General features: G+C 51.8%; 1 protein-coding gene across 1 annotated transcript; it reads left to right on the top strand.

The window, feature by feature from the left end:
• The first annotated feature begins 4,847 nt into the window (after positions 1–4,847).
• GPR19 (G protein-coupled receptor 19) lies at positions 4,848–12,950 on the top strand. The gene is made up of 2 exons (XM_039913624.1): positions 4,848–5,132; positions 11,383–12,950. The coding sequence occupies exon 2, from the start codon at positions 11,405–11,407 to the stop codon at positions 12,659–12,661; it is 1,257 nt and encodes a 418-aa protein (XP_039769558.1). The 5' UTR covers positions 4,848–5,132; positions 11,383–11,404; the 3' UTR covers positions 12,662–12,950.
• The last annotated feature ends 1,298 nt before the right edge of the window (positions 12,951–14,248 follow it).

The raw sequence follows: 14,248 nt of genomic DNA, 5'->3' as shown, positions 1-14,248 counted from the left end.
CTTGGGAGAGTACAATGCAACAATACCTTGGTCTTTTTGCGGCCCTGGAGCCTCCACCAGGACACTGGGAGGCAAGCCAGGGCAGAGTCCTGGGGTGGGGGCAGAGACCAAACTTTCTGTTTCTCTCCACACTCCAATCTCCTGCCCTTCTGGGCTCTGGAGCAGAGAGGCCAGTGAGTAGGGCTTTAATGGGGTTGAAATCAATCAGACATCTTAATTGAGTGCTTAGTGTGTGCAGAGCACTGTACTACGCACTTGGGTGAGTAGAAGAAGAAAAGCAGCATGGTTTATTTATTTATTTATTGAGAACCAGCGAGGCTCAGTGGAAAGAGAACGGGTTTGGGAGTCAGAAGCTGTGGGTTCTAATGCCGCCTCTGCCACTTGTCTGTTGTGTGACTTTGGGCAAGTCACTTAACTTCTCTGTGCCTCAGTGACCTCATCTGAAAATGGGGATTAAGACGGTGAACACTACGTGGTTCACTTGATTACCTTGTATCTCCCCCAGCACTTAGAACAGCGCTTGGCATATAGTAAGTGCTTAACAAATACCATCATTATTATTATTATTTATTAGATAGAGCACAGGCCTAGAAATCAGAAGAACCTGAGTTCTAATCCCGTTTCTGCCACTTGTCTACTGTGGGACCTTGGGCAAGCTACTTCACTTTGCCTCAGTTCCCTCATCTGTAAAATGGGGTTTGACTGTGAGCCCCTTGTGGGACGGGGACTGTGAGCAACTTGATTAACTTGTATCCACCCTAGCGCTTAGAACAATGCTTGGCACAAAGTGAGTGCTTAACATATACCATTGTTATTATTATTATTCTCCACCCAACCTCCTTCAATCCTCATTCAGATCTTGATCAACCCACACTACAGGCAATCCACCTGGCCCTCACTAAAAACTCTCCCCCTCAACTTCTCAGCCAAACCATCTTCAACTCTCCACTGAATTGCTGAAGGCAACAGAGCTAACAGCTCATTTTCACCTGCTAATCTGGTCCCAGGCACCTCCAAGGCCTGACCTGGAGTGTGTTCACACGTGTTTTTAATTTGGGGGAAATTGGCATTTAACTGAGACAATATATAAGGGTGTGGTAGAGGGTGTTGTTAAGTAGAGTTGTAACATTGTCTCAGTTAAAATGGGTTTAATCTGCTTATCTTTTAATTACTGTTTGGTTTGTATTGATCATTCTTTTTTTTTTAAATGGTATTTGTTAAGCACTTACTATGTGCTAGGCACTGTACTAAGTGCTGGGGTAAATACAAGATACTCAAGGTGGACAAAGGCCTTGTCCCGTGAGGTTCACAGTCTAAATCCCCATTTTACAGGTGAGGTAACAGGGATAGTGAAGTGATTTTTGCCTAAAGTGGAGCCAGGATTAGAACATCTGTCTGACTTCCAGGCCCAGAGAAGTGAAGTGCTTTGCCCAAGGTGACAGAGCAGGCCAGAGGCAGAGCCAGGTTCTACAAGAAAGTGACAGAAGAGCTGGGTGTGAATTGATTTATGTGCTTCATATATGTATTCATACTTCTTCACTTGATGTATGCAGGACTTCAATCCTGACAGTAGATGGATTGATTTTTTTGGGCGGTCCATTTTGCAGCTTTTCACTCTGAGGCAGCTTTGGCAGCACAGGAATTGGGGGAGGGGGACCTAGGGTCACAGTCTCCATGACAAACTTCTGGACTGTAAACTCATTACAGGCAGGGAATGGGTCTGCTTATTCTCTTGTACAGCACAGCTTAGTGGAAAAAGCACGGGCTTGGGAGCCAGAGTCGTGGGTTCTAATTCTGACTTGGCCACTTAGCTGTGTGACTTTGGACAAGCCACTTCTCTGGTGCCTCAGTTCCCTCGCCTGTAAAATGGGGATTAAGACTGTGAGCCCCACGTGGGACAACCTGATTACCTTGTTATCTACCCCAGCTCTTAGAACAGGGCTTGGTATATAGTAAGCACTTAAATACCATCATCATTATTATTATTGCTCTCCCAAGCACTCAGAACAGTGCTCTTCACATAGTAAGCACACAGCAAATACCACTGATTGATTGATTGGATCTGTCACGGGGCAGGGTCACCGCTTAGATGGAACCCGTTGAGAACGTTAGCTGGAAGGCCCCTCTCTCTTTCGCCTTCCACTTGTCTCACTTCTGGTCTCCTCCCTTTCTTCAGCCCAGTGGAGTCGGCCATTGACGGAAAGCATCGTCTCCAGCAGGGCTCCAGCTCCATGGCAACAGGCACCGATGGCATCATCAGACCGGGGTTCCCAGACCCCCAGCTGCAGCTCCAGCCTTGGTGGGCTGAGGTTTTGGGGATGGGAGTGAGGGGTTCAGCGACTAGAAGGATTTAGGTCCACCCAGGCTGAAATACCCCACTAGTAAAATTGGGGTTTCCAGATGCTTTGGGGAAATTATCATCTAAAAGAGAGAGGGGGAGGAAGTGGTAGGGGGAGTGGGAGAGGGTAGAGGAGGGAGAGAAAGAGAGGAGGGTCTTTATAGGGACCAAGGTGTTGCCCCAGAGGATGCAGGTCCATATAGGCTGAAATATTTATTATTTTAGTATTTGTTAAGAGCTTACTATGTTCCAGTCACTGTACTAAGCACAGGGTAGATACAAGCAAATCGAGTTGGACACAGTCCCTGTGCCATGTAGGGCTCACAATCTCAATCTCTATTTGAGAGATGAGGTAATTGAGGCCCAGAGAAGTCAGCGTGGCTCAGTGGAAAGAGCCCGGGCTTGGGAGTCAGAGGTTATGGGCTCCTGGCTCTGCCACTGGTCAGCTGTGTGACTGTGGGCAAGTCACTTGACTTCTCTGTGCCTCAGTTCCCTCATCTGTAAAATGGGGAATAAGACTGTGAGCCTCACGTGGGGCAATCTGATTACCCTGTATCTACCCCAGCGCTTAGAACAGTGCTCTGCACATAGTAAGTGCTTAACAAATACCAATACAAGGTTGCAGAGCAGACAAGTGATGGAGCTGGAATTAGAACCCATGACCTTCTGACTCCAAGGCCTGTGCTCTATCCACTATGCCAGGCTGTTTCTCATACTTGAGCCCCTTTGATAGAATTGAGGTTTCCAGGTGCTTTGGGGAAACTATTATCTGAAAGAGAGAGGGGGAGGGAGGGTGGGAGGAGGGGAGAGGGCAGAGGAGGGAGAGAGGAGGGTCTTTATAGGGGTATATATTTACCCCAGAGGAAAAGGGTTCTTGGGAGAGGAGACAGTTCCCTCATCTGCCAAATGGGGATTGAGACTGTGAGCCCCATGGGGGACAGGGACTGTGTCCAAACTGATTACCTTGTATCTACCCCAGTGTTTGGCACACAGTAAGCACTTAACAAATACCATTATTATTATTATGCAGGGGGCTCCAGGTTGGGGCAGACTGAAGAGAAAGGTTTTCCCAGCCAGTCCCAGAGTTGGCCAAATCAGCTCACGGTGGGGAGAGGGGAAGGGGTCAGGGGGAAGGAGGTCGGGGGAGGTTGCCCTGCTGAGCTCCAGGGGGCTGGGTTATTTCCCCACTGGGGTGATATGGTATCAATTAATCTATCAATAGTATTTATTGAGTGCTTATTATGTGCAGAGCACTGTACTAAACCCTTGGGAGAGTAGCAAAATTAGCAGACATATTCCCTACCTATAACCAGTTTATGGTCTAGAGGGGAGAGACAGACATAAATAAGAATAAGGAATTTGTAATATATAATTTAAAGATATGTGTATAATTGCTGTGGGGTTGGGGGTGGGAAGAATATCAAGTGTCCAAAGGTCACTCACTGAAGTGCATAGGCCACGCAGAAGGGAGAGCCATCTGGGAAAAATGGGGTTTAATTGGGGTAGGCCTCTTGGAGGAGATGTGATCTTAATAATGCTTTGAAGGTGGAGAAAGTGATGGTCTGGCATCTATGGAGGGTCTATGCTGTATTGTATTTTCCCGAGCGCTTAGTACAGTGCTCTGGATACAGTAAGCGCTTAATAAAAACGATTGAATAAATGAATGAGGGAGTTCCAGGCTAGAGGGAGGATGTGGGAAAGGGGTCGGAGTTGAAATAGATGAGATCGGGGCACGGTGAGTAAACCGGTGACAAAAGAGTGAAATGTGTGAGCTGGGAGGCAGTAGGGGAAGGGGAGAAGGAGTTTGGGAAGGAGGGGTGGGGGATATTTAATATTTGTGGTATTTGGTAAGGGCTTACTATGTGCCAAGCACTATTCTAAGCACTGGGATAGATATCCCAAGCGCTTAGTACAGTGCTCTGCACATAGTAAGCGCTCAATAAATACTATTGAATGAATGAATACAAGGTAATCAGGTTGGGCACAGTCCATGTCCCTCATGGGGCTCACGATCTTGATCCCCATTTTATAGATGAGGTACTGAGGCACAGAGAAGTGAAGTGATTTCCCCACGGTCACACAGCAGACATGTGGCAGAGCGGGGATTAGAACCCACGACCCCTGACTCCCAGGCCTGTGTTCTTTCCACTAGGCCACGCTGCTTCTCTTCTCTATGTGATATTTCCCCTCCAGGCCGGGGAGAGGGGGTTTGGGAAGGAGGGGAGGGGGATGTTTCCTGACCAGGTCTGGGAGGGGAGTCGGGGGGGCTGGGAAAGAGGGCACCCGGGGTGGGGGGCGGCATCCCAGCGCTTGGCACATAGTAAGCTCTTAACAAATGCCATTATTATCATCATTATTATTTCTCCACCGGGTTGAGGGGTGGGGGAGGTGGAAGGAGGGGAGAAGCTGCTGTGCTGGGGAGGGGGAGGGATGGAGGGAGGGGATGGTTGAGTCTTCCCACCCAGGCACGTGATCCCCTCTCTCCACGTGACGAAAAGGGGGCGGGGGGCGGCCTCTCCAGGGTCCAGCAGCTGACCGCGCAGTCCATCATCCTCCTCCAGGCCAAGAAGAGGGACCGCCGGCCTCCTCCTTGGGGGAGGGATCTCCTCCATCCCTCATCCCCCATCCCCCAACCACCAGCTTCGTCCAAGCCCCCCAAGCCCCCTCCACCATGTCCGGGGAGGGAAAGGGCCGGAGCGGCCGTGGAGTTGGTGCGGGCCCTCTGCGGTGACCCGAGGTCCTGTCCGCGGGGGATTCCGGCCTGGGGGGGCTCGCAGCCGGGCTCCGGAGCCAGGTATGGGCCGGGTCGGGAGACTCCTTCTTGGCCTTCTTCTTTCCCCTCTCCCTGTCACTTGTGTATATATCTACCCATTGAATATTCCATTTCTTTTGTTAATGATGTCTCTATAGCTCCAGTTCTTTTTGTTTATAGTGATGCTATTGATGCCTCTCTACTTGTTTTGTTGTCTGTCTCTCCCCCCCTTCTAGACCGTGAGCCCGCTGTTGGGTAGGGATTGTGTCTTATCTGTTGCCGAATTGTACTTTCCAAGCGCTTAGCACATATTAAGCGCTCACTAAATATGAATGAATGAGGGTCCCAGTCCCTGCAGCCCCCGGGGGTCTCGGGGGGCCGAGGGAGGGGATGGGGTGGGGGCGGCACAGAGGCCCCAAAGGGACCAGAAAGCCCCTCTGCTCCCGGCTAACGGTCGGCATGGACGCCCCCCACCCTAAAAAGAGAGGCCCCTTTGAGCAGGGGGGTGGGGACCCTCCAGACTGTGAGCTCGTCGTGGGTAGGGAATGTATTTGAGGTTGTATTGTTCTCTCCCAAGCACTTAGTACAGGGCTTTGCATACAGTAAGTGCTCAATTCATACGATTATTATTATTAATAGAGTAATTATAGAGGAAGCGGATCTGCCGCTCAACCCTGGATCTGGGCGGGAGTGGGGGAGCCCAGGTCGCCCCTGGCTGGTTTGGGACCATGCAGACCCCCCCAGTCGCATCATTTACGACCACCGCCGGTAGTGGCCCCTTTTGTCCTGTTAAACAGCCCGGATCCCGGCCCTTCCCTTGCGCAGGGAAGCTGGGATTACTTCATTCAATCGTATTTATTGAGCGCCCACTGTGTGTAAGGCACTGTACTAAGCATTTGGGAGAGGACAGTATACCAATAAACAGACACATTCCCTGCCCACAGTGTGCTCACATTAATTTAATACTATTTATTGAGCATTTACTATGTGCAGAGCACTGCACTAAGCACTTGGAATGTACAGTTAGGCAACAGAGACAATCCCTGCCCAACGACGGGATCACAATCTAAGCGAAACCTGCTCTCATGAACAGTCCCTTCCTCCAGGAGGCATTCCCTGATTAATATTCCCCCGCCAAACTTAATGCCTTCCTGCTAGACTGTAAGCTCGGTATGGCCAGGGAATGTATCTGTCAACTTTGTTATATTGTACTCTCCCAAGGGTTTAGTTCAGTGCTCTGCACAGTAAGCGCTCAATAAATACCACTGATGGGTTGATTCCCTAAGTCCCCTCCCACACGCATGGATCATGGATCCCTCCTTCCTCATTGTCTCTCCCTTCTAGCTATTTTTTCAACTCCTGGCTGTGTAGCAAGTGTCACCATTATCTTCCTGATTAGACCGTAAGTCCCTTGGGGGCCAGAATCTTTTTTTTTTATTTTCTCTGGATGTCCCCCAAGTGCTAAGCTGGACGCCGTGTCCACAGTGATGCCCGGGGAAGGGCCGTGCTCACCACGTAAGGTGCTCAGCCAATTCTGGCCAAATGGACCCCGGTATACTCAGTTCTGCCAGAATGCTCACTCTGCATTTTAAACAGAACGGGACCCCAGAATTAGGGAACTTTCTTCCAACAGTGGCGATGAGGAAAGAGCTTGCTGGCAAAAATGACTGTGCTCATATGTGCAGCTTTAGTCGAAGTATGTGTACTCGGTTTCTTAATGCAGGGCTCGTCAAGAATGTAAACCCTGTGTTCGAGGTGAGAGATCTGAGTGTATTTTGGAGGGTTAAAGCTGCCCCACCACCTGTTTGAGCGGCAACAGCAGTGGCATTTACTGAAGTCAACCGTGTGACGGGCAATGGGCCCAGCCGTGGGCGGGACATTGGTCCTGGCCATATGTCGGACGTTGGTCTCTGTTGTGTGTGGGGCGTTGGGCTCAGGCATGTGCGGGGCATTGGGCCCAGCTCTGTGCAGGGCATTGGTCCCTGATGGATGTGGATCACTAGTTTGGGATTCTGTTGTATGTGTGGCACTGGTCTGATTGCCTCTGTTTGGAGGGCCACTGGACAGAGCACCTGCTGTGTTTGGGGCACTGAACTGAGCACCTCTTGTGTTGGGGGCGCTGGATTGAGCACCTTCTGTGTGCAGAACCCTGGGCTGAGGCCTTGCTGTGTGGGGACACTGGGCTGAGCATCTGTAGGACAGGGTGGCATTGTATTAGACTCCTGGGGTGTTTCATTCCAATGGGAAATTCCCGTAGGATTCTTTCGGGCAGGGTCTTCTAAGAACACAGGATCCGAGAGGAAATGTCTCCTTGGTTTTACCAGATTGTCCCCAGCTGCCAACTGCCCAGAGATTCCCATCCCTTCCCCACCCCCGGTTATGTGCCGCAGAGAGTCCTGCCCGCATTGTGCCTGCCTCCTCCTCCACACCCTCCCTCACCCCCTTTCATTCCAGTGCAGGATGGGGTGGGAGTAGGGGGAAAGGCTTCCATGACTGAAATAGTCGGTACCGCCTAATGGCAAGAACCAAGTTCTGGCTGTCAGTGATCCAGGTTCTAATGCCAGCTCTGTCACTGGCCTGCTGAAGGACCTCGGGCAGGCTATTAACCTCTCTGGGCCTCAATTTCCTCAGTTGTAAAATGGGCAGACTAATCCTCACCTCTCTCTCACATGACTGTGGTAAGGGCAACATGAATTAGGTGGTGAAAAAGCATTCTGGACGAATTAAAGAAGCTTGACAAATTCCAGTGGGTAATTCCTGTCCTCTCAGGAGGGCCTGGGAGTGATGTAAAACTAGGGAACTAGGCCGCTTTCTTATCACCCTGGACTTCAATAGCTCCACATTTCTTGCAAAGCTCCATTTCCTCCTCACTGCAGCACCATCGGCCAGATTTTCCCCTCAGACCCAAATTCAAGAGGATGTCAGCCCTGCTCTCCTGGGTTCAACGGCCAGCAGTGTCCCCTCTCTCTGGCTGAAGCCTGGAGATAATATTAGTCCATCAATCGGGACCCCGACCAACGGGGTCCTGTGAGGGGGATGGTGGGGTCCCTTCGTATAAGAGTTGAGGTGGGTGGAAGAGTTTTCCTGTCCTCATGAAGCGCATCCCACTGAGGAGACTGGAAGCTCATTATGGACAGGGAGTAATAATAATTATAATAATGGTATTTTGTTAAGTGCTCACTATGTGCCAGGCACTATTACTAAGCGCTGGGGTGGATATAAGCAAATCAGGATGGACACAGTCCTTGACCCACATAAGGCTCACAGTCTCCAATCCCCATTTCACAGATGAGGTAACTGAGGCACAGAGAAGTAAATAATACTAATAGTTATGGTATTTAAGTGCTTACTATGTGCCAAGCACCGTTCTAAGCACTGGGGTAGTTACAAGGTAATCAAGTTGTCCCACGTGGGGCTCACAGTCTTAATTTTACAGATGAGGTAACTGAGGCATAGAGGAGTTAAGTGGCTTGCCCAGGGTCACAGCAGACAAGTGGCGGAGCTGGGATTAGAACCCACGTCCTCTGTCTCCCAAGGCCGTGCTCTTTCCACTGAGCTACGCTGTGAAGTGACTTGCCTAAGGTCCCACAAAAGACTAGTGGCGGAGCCAGGTTAAAATGTCAGTTTATTCTATTTAGTACAGTGCTCTGCTCACAGTAAGCGCTCAATAAATACAATTGAATGAATAAATACAATTGAATGAGTAAATGAAATGAGATGGGGTCAGGGGCACAGCTGTGGGTCTGGAGAGAGGTCCAGCCAGCAATAATGTAGAGAAGCAGTGTGGTCTAGTGGGTAGAGCACGGTCCTGGTAGAAAGACCTGGGTTCTAATTCTGGCTCTGCAACTTGTCTCTTATGTGACCCTGGGCAAGTCACTTCACTGTGTCTCAGTGGTGTCTCATCTGTAATGATGAGATGTGTGTCATCTGTAAAATGGGGATTAAGACTGTGAGCCCCATGTGGGACATTTACTATGTCCACATTGATTAACTTGTATCTACCCCAGACCTTAGTACAGTGCTTGGCACATAGTAAGTGGGGAAGCAGGGTGGCACAGTGGAAAGAGCCCGGGCTTGGGAGTCAGAGGTCATGGGTTCGAATCCCGGCTCTGCCACTTGTCAGCTGTGTGACTGTGGGCAAGTCACTTCACTTCTCTGTGCCTCAGTTACCTCATCTGTAAAATGGAGATTAAGACTATGAGCCTCACTTGGGACAACCTGATTATCCTGAATCTCCCCCAGCACTTAGAACAGTGCTCTGCACATAGTAAGCGCTTAACAAATACCAACATTATTATTATTATTATTAATAAGTGCTGAAAAAATTAAAAAAACCCCACCAAAAACATAGATTTTCCTTCCTTGAATCAAGACAGGGAGCCATTCCCATCTATCATTCATAGTAAGAGCTTAACAACTACCATTGTAGTTGATATAATTATTATTATAATTATTACTGTATTATTATTAAGGGGCACTTGTTGCTTCAAGGGAAGTTAGCTCGCACCGTCCAGGTCAGCAATTTCTGTAGACAGTAAGAAGGAAAGCACACGAAAACCTCAGAAACCCCTGGAATACAGTGTCAGCACCCCCTCCTCCCCATCCCCCCAACCCAGAGGGGTGTTTGGGCTTGAATCCTGGACCTGGGCCTGATCGGGGGTCTGCTTGCCACCTCTCTGACCTGACCCCACAGGCTTGGGATGCCCAGGACGGTGGCCTGGGCCAGGCTGGGCAGAGCTCTCTCCCACGGTGCCCACCCCCCCACCCCTTCCTTGCCCTCCCCAAGTATGTGGCAAGACCTCATTCCCTTGGGGAGAGGAGCCCTCCCATCCATGGGTGGCCACAGAGGCAAGCTCCCCGGCTTCACCCTCCCCACCCGCCCCCAAACTTTATGCCCTCCTCTGGGCTGGCCACCCAGGGCAGAGAGCGACACTGGACGTGAGCGGAGGGATGGCATTTCCTCTCCCCGCGGGCGCCCTAGGAGCAGCTGGCAGTGCCTTCCCCGCTAAGAACTGACACTCCAGGGAGCCGCGCTGATTCATTGAAGTCATTCATTTCCCGCTGCTGATTAGTAATGGATTTCACTAAGTGTTTCCTTTGGGGCAAGCACTGTGGTAGATATGGGATAATCAGAACAGACAATTCCCTGACTCACACGGATTAAGAAGGAGGGAGAGCAGGGAGCCTATCCCCATTTTAAAGATGAAGAAACTGAGGCCCAGAGAGGCGAAGCGACTTGCCTGATGATAATGATAATTATAGTAACAAGGGTATTTGTCAAGCACTTATGATGTGCCTAGCATTGTACTAAGCAGTGGGGTCAATACAAGATCTTCAGATTGGATCTAGTAATGTTGGTATTTGTTAAGCGCTTACTATGTGCAGAGCACTGTTCTAAGCGCTGGGGTAGATACAGGGTAATCAGGTTGTCCCACGTGAGGATCACAGTCTTAATCCCCATTTTACAGATGAGGGAATTGAGGCACAGAGAAGTTAAGTGACTTGCCCATAGTCACACAGCTGACTAGTCCCCATTGCTTATGGGGCTCCCAGACTAAGGGAGAGTGAGAACAGGCACTGACCCCCCCATTTTACAGAGGAGGAAACTGAGGCTCAGAGAAGGTGAAGGACTGGCCCACAGCCTTTCAGCAGGCAGGTGGTGGAGAGAGAAGCAGCATAGCCTAGTGAAAAGAGCACGGGCCCAGGAGTCAGAAGACCTGGGTTCTAATCCTGGCTCTCCCGCTTGTCTGCTTTGTGAGCTGGGGCAAATCACTTCACTTCTCTGTGCCTCAGTTACCTCATCTGTAAAATGGGGATTAAGACTGCAAGCCCCACAGGGAACAACCTGGTTACCTTGTATCTACCCCAGCACTTAGAAAAGTACTTGGCACATGGTAAGTGCTTAACAAATAGGATAATTATAATGATTATTCTTCTTCTCTGTGTCTCAGGTACCTCATCTGTCAAATGGGAATTAAGACTGTGAGCCCCAAGTGGAACAGGGACTGTGTCTAACCTGATGAGCTTGTATCTATCCCAGTGATTAGGTCAATACCTGGAACATAGTAAGTGCTTAGCAAATACCACAATTATTATTATTAGGTCCCTGGACCTGGGCCCTTTTCACTATCCCCTGCTGCTCCAGGGTGACCCAGCAGGCTGGTGGCAGAGCTGGGATTTGGACCCAGGCCCGCGCTTTCGGGCTCAGCTTCCCTCCCTCCCTCCCCACTTCCACCCGGCCAAGTCAGGCCATGTCTCCGGCTTAACCCGCCGCTTTTGTCTCTTTCCGCAGGCCTCGGGAAGACCCAGTGAACATGGTTCTGGTCAGCAGCGGGATGGAGGCAGCCGGCAAACCTTCCCTCGCTGCCCCGGCCACCTGGCTCCCCTTCCAGGACTTCAGCCACCCCGACCCCTCCGGGCCCCCGCCGGGCCGGGCCGAGCCCACCCTCCCCCGGGGCCTCGGCGGGACCCGGGGGAACGGGACGGACTCCCGCTACGAGCCCGCCCCGGCGGAGATCGTGGCCGCCAGCCTGGCCTTTGGTGCCCTGTGGCTCCTCTCCGTCTTTGGGAACGCCCTGGTGTGCCTGGTCATCTACAGGAGCCGCCGGGCCCAGTCCACCACCAACTACTTCGTGGTCTCCCTGGCGTGCGCCGACCTCCTCATCAGCGTGACCAGCGCTCCCTTCGCCCTATTGCAGGTGACCTCGGGCCGCTGGGCCCTGGGCGGTGCCACGTGCAAGCTGGTGCGCTACTTCCAATACCTCATCCCCGGCGTCCAGATCTACGTGCTGCTCTCCATCTGCATCGACAGATTCTACACCATCGTCTACCCGCTGAGCTTCAAGGTGTCGCGGGAGAAGGCCAAGAAGATGATCGCCGCCTCCTGGATCCTGTTCGCAGCCTTCGTGTCCCCGGCCCTGTTCTTCTACGGCTCCGGCTGGGATGGCCACTGCAACTTCTTCCCACCCTCCTCGTGGGACGGGGCCGTCTACAGCACAGTCCATCTGCTGGTGGGCTTCCTGATCCCTTCCGCCCTCATCATCCTCTTCTACCAGAAGGTCATCAAGTACATCTGGAGGGTGGGGACGGACGGGCGGACCGTCAGGAGGACGATGAACGTGGTCCCGCGGACCAAGGTCCGGACCATCAAGATGTTTCTGATGCTCAACCTCGTGTTTCTCCTCTCCTGGCTGCCCTTCTACGTGGCCCAGCTGTGGCACCCTCAGGAGGCGGACCGCCGGAGGAGCGCCTCGGTCTTCACGGCCGTCACCTGGCTCTCCTTCAGCTCTTCGGCGTCCAAGCCGACCCTCTACTCCGTGTACAACTCCAACTTCCGCCGAGGGATCAAGGAGACCTTCTGCATGTCCTCCATGAAGTGTTATCGGAGCAACGCCTATACCATCACCACCAGCTCCCGGATGGCCAAGAAGAATTACGTGGGCATCTCTGAAGCCCCCGCCGTGGCCAAGGCCTCCACTAAAGACTCCATCTATGACTCTTTTGACCGAGAGGCCAGGGAAAAAAAGCTCGCCTGGCCCATCCACTCTAACCCCCCGAATACTTTTGTCTAATTCCTCGGGTGGTCGGGTGTCAGTGGCAGGGCAGCGTCCGCAGGCTGTTGTTATGCCAGAAGCTGCTGAACTCTTTTCGGACAAATGGATTTGAACATATTTTTGCATACAACTTTTGGGGAGAGAAAAAAAGGTTTATTTTGATAACATGCATCGATTTGGTTGTAAAGGGATTTTTTTTTAGTTGGTTTTGTCTGGTTTTTTTGGATCAGTTACCCTAAAATTTGGTGTTTCTGTCTTTTGCTACGATATCAGTGGTGTAGAAATAAAAAAAGACATGGATTTCCTATCGGGCAGTGGACCTGTTGCTTCCCAGCCAGTGGGGACACCAGGTCCTGAGGGACCCCCATGTCTTATTCATGGGACCTCGGCCCCATCTGGAAAATGAAAGCAGCCCTGGTTTTAAAGGTGGGGGTGGTCAGGGAGTAATGCTCACCGTCCCAGTTGCCAGGGTGGAGCTTAAGAGGAAAAATAGAGTAGTGTAGCCTAGGAGATAGAGCAAGGTCTGGTATGCAGAGGACCTGGGTTCTAATCCCAGCTCCATCACTTGTCCGCTGCGTGATCTTGGGCAAGTCACTTCTCTGTGCTTCAGTCACCTCCTCTAAAAATTGGGGATTAAGACTGTGAGCCCCCACGTGGATCATGGACTGTGTCCAACCTGATGACCTTCTATGTAGCCCAGCGCTTACTGCAATGTCTGGTAAGCGCTTAACAAATGCCACAAGAAAATAAAAATCACGCCCAGCAGCCTGACAGCAGCATGTTAGACTGTGAATGCATTCAGCATTCTGTGGAACCTCATTATGTTGTGAAGTCACGCAAAAGCCTGTTCGGACTTGGAGCTTGTCCAGGTGGACCGACCCCAATTCCCTTCCCGCCTCCTCCCCCGCCGGGCACCCGCTCCCGAGCTGCCGCATTCACATCTCGGGACCTCGCTCACACAGCTCTGCTTCTGAGCCGTGACAGATGGAGACTGGAAGCTTTCAAATTTCTCCCCGCTGCCTCCCCCGCCGATGGGCGCCCTGAGCCTTAGACCTTACTTCCCACCTGACGTCGGTCATGCTTTTTCGCCACCTGCTGTGTGCGCGGGAGTTGTGTGCAACCTTCCCACCCGCCCCCCAGGCATCCCAGGTGCATCTCCCTGGGATCCTGGCCTAGTCCAGATGGGGTAGGGGAACGGTGGGCAGTGGAGTCAGTGGTGAGGAAGGGAAACACCCAAGGGCACCTTCTGAGGCCCAGTCCTACCTGCACTCTTTTCCTCAGGATCCGACCATCGGCGCCCTGAGGGGCAGCCCTGCCTGGGCTCTCTTTTCCTCAGGATCCGGCCGTTGGCATCTTCCGAGGGACAGCCCTGCCTGGACTTTCTCTCCCTCAGAATCCAGTTGCCGGCCCCCTCTGAGGGACAGCCCTGCCTGGGCTCTCTCTTCCTCAAGATCTGGCCACCAGTCGCTGTGGCAAGGGCCAGCCACAGGCTGGGTGGGCCACGTTGGGCTCCAAGCCCCCTCCTCCAGGCCCCCGGTATCCATCCTTTTACAGGAATTTCCCCAAATGGTGATGATCCTCGCCGCCACTAATCCCACCCAGACC

This window comes from Ornithorhynchus anatinus, chromosome 11, assembly GCF_004115215.2.
Source record: "Ornithorhynchus anatinus isolate Pmale09 chromosome 11, mOrnAna1.pri.v4, whole genome shotgun sequence".
Taxonomy (NCBI): domain Eukaryota; kingdom Metazoa; phylum Chordata; class Mammalia; order Monotremata; family Ornithorhynchidae; genus Ornithorhynchus; species Ornithorhynchus anatinus.
Note: the sequence above shows the minus strand (reverse complement) of the source record. Positions and strands in the feature narration are given on the sequence as shown.

What these genes read in the sequence shown, in the direction of transcription:
- GPR19 (XM_039913624.1), top strand. Translation starts at nt 11,405, where the DNA reads ATGGTTCTGGTCAGCAGCGGGATGGAGGCAGCCGGCAAACCTTCCCTC.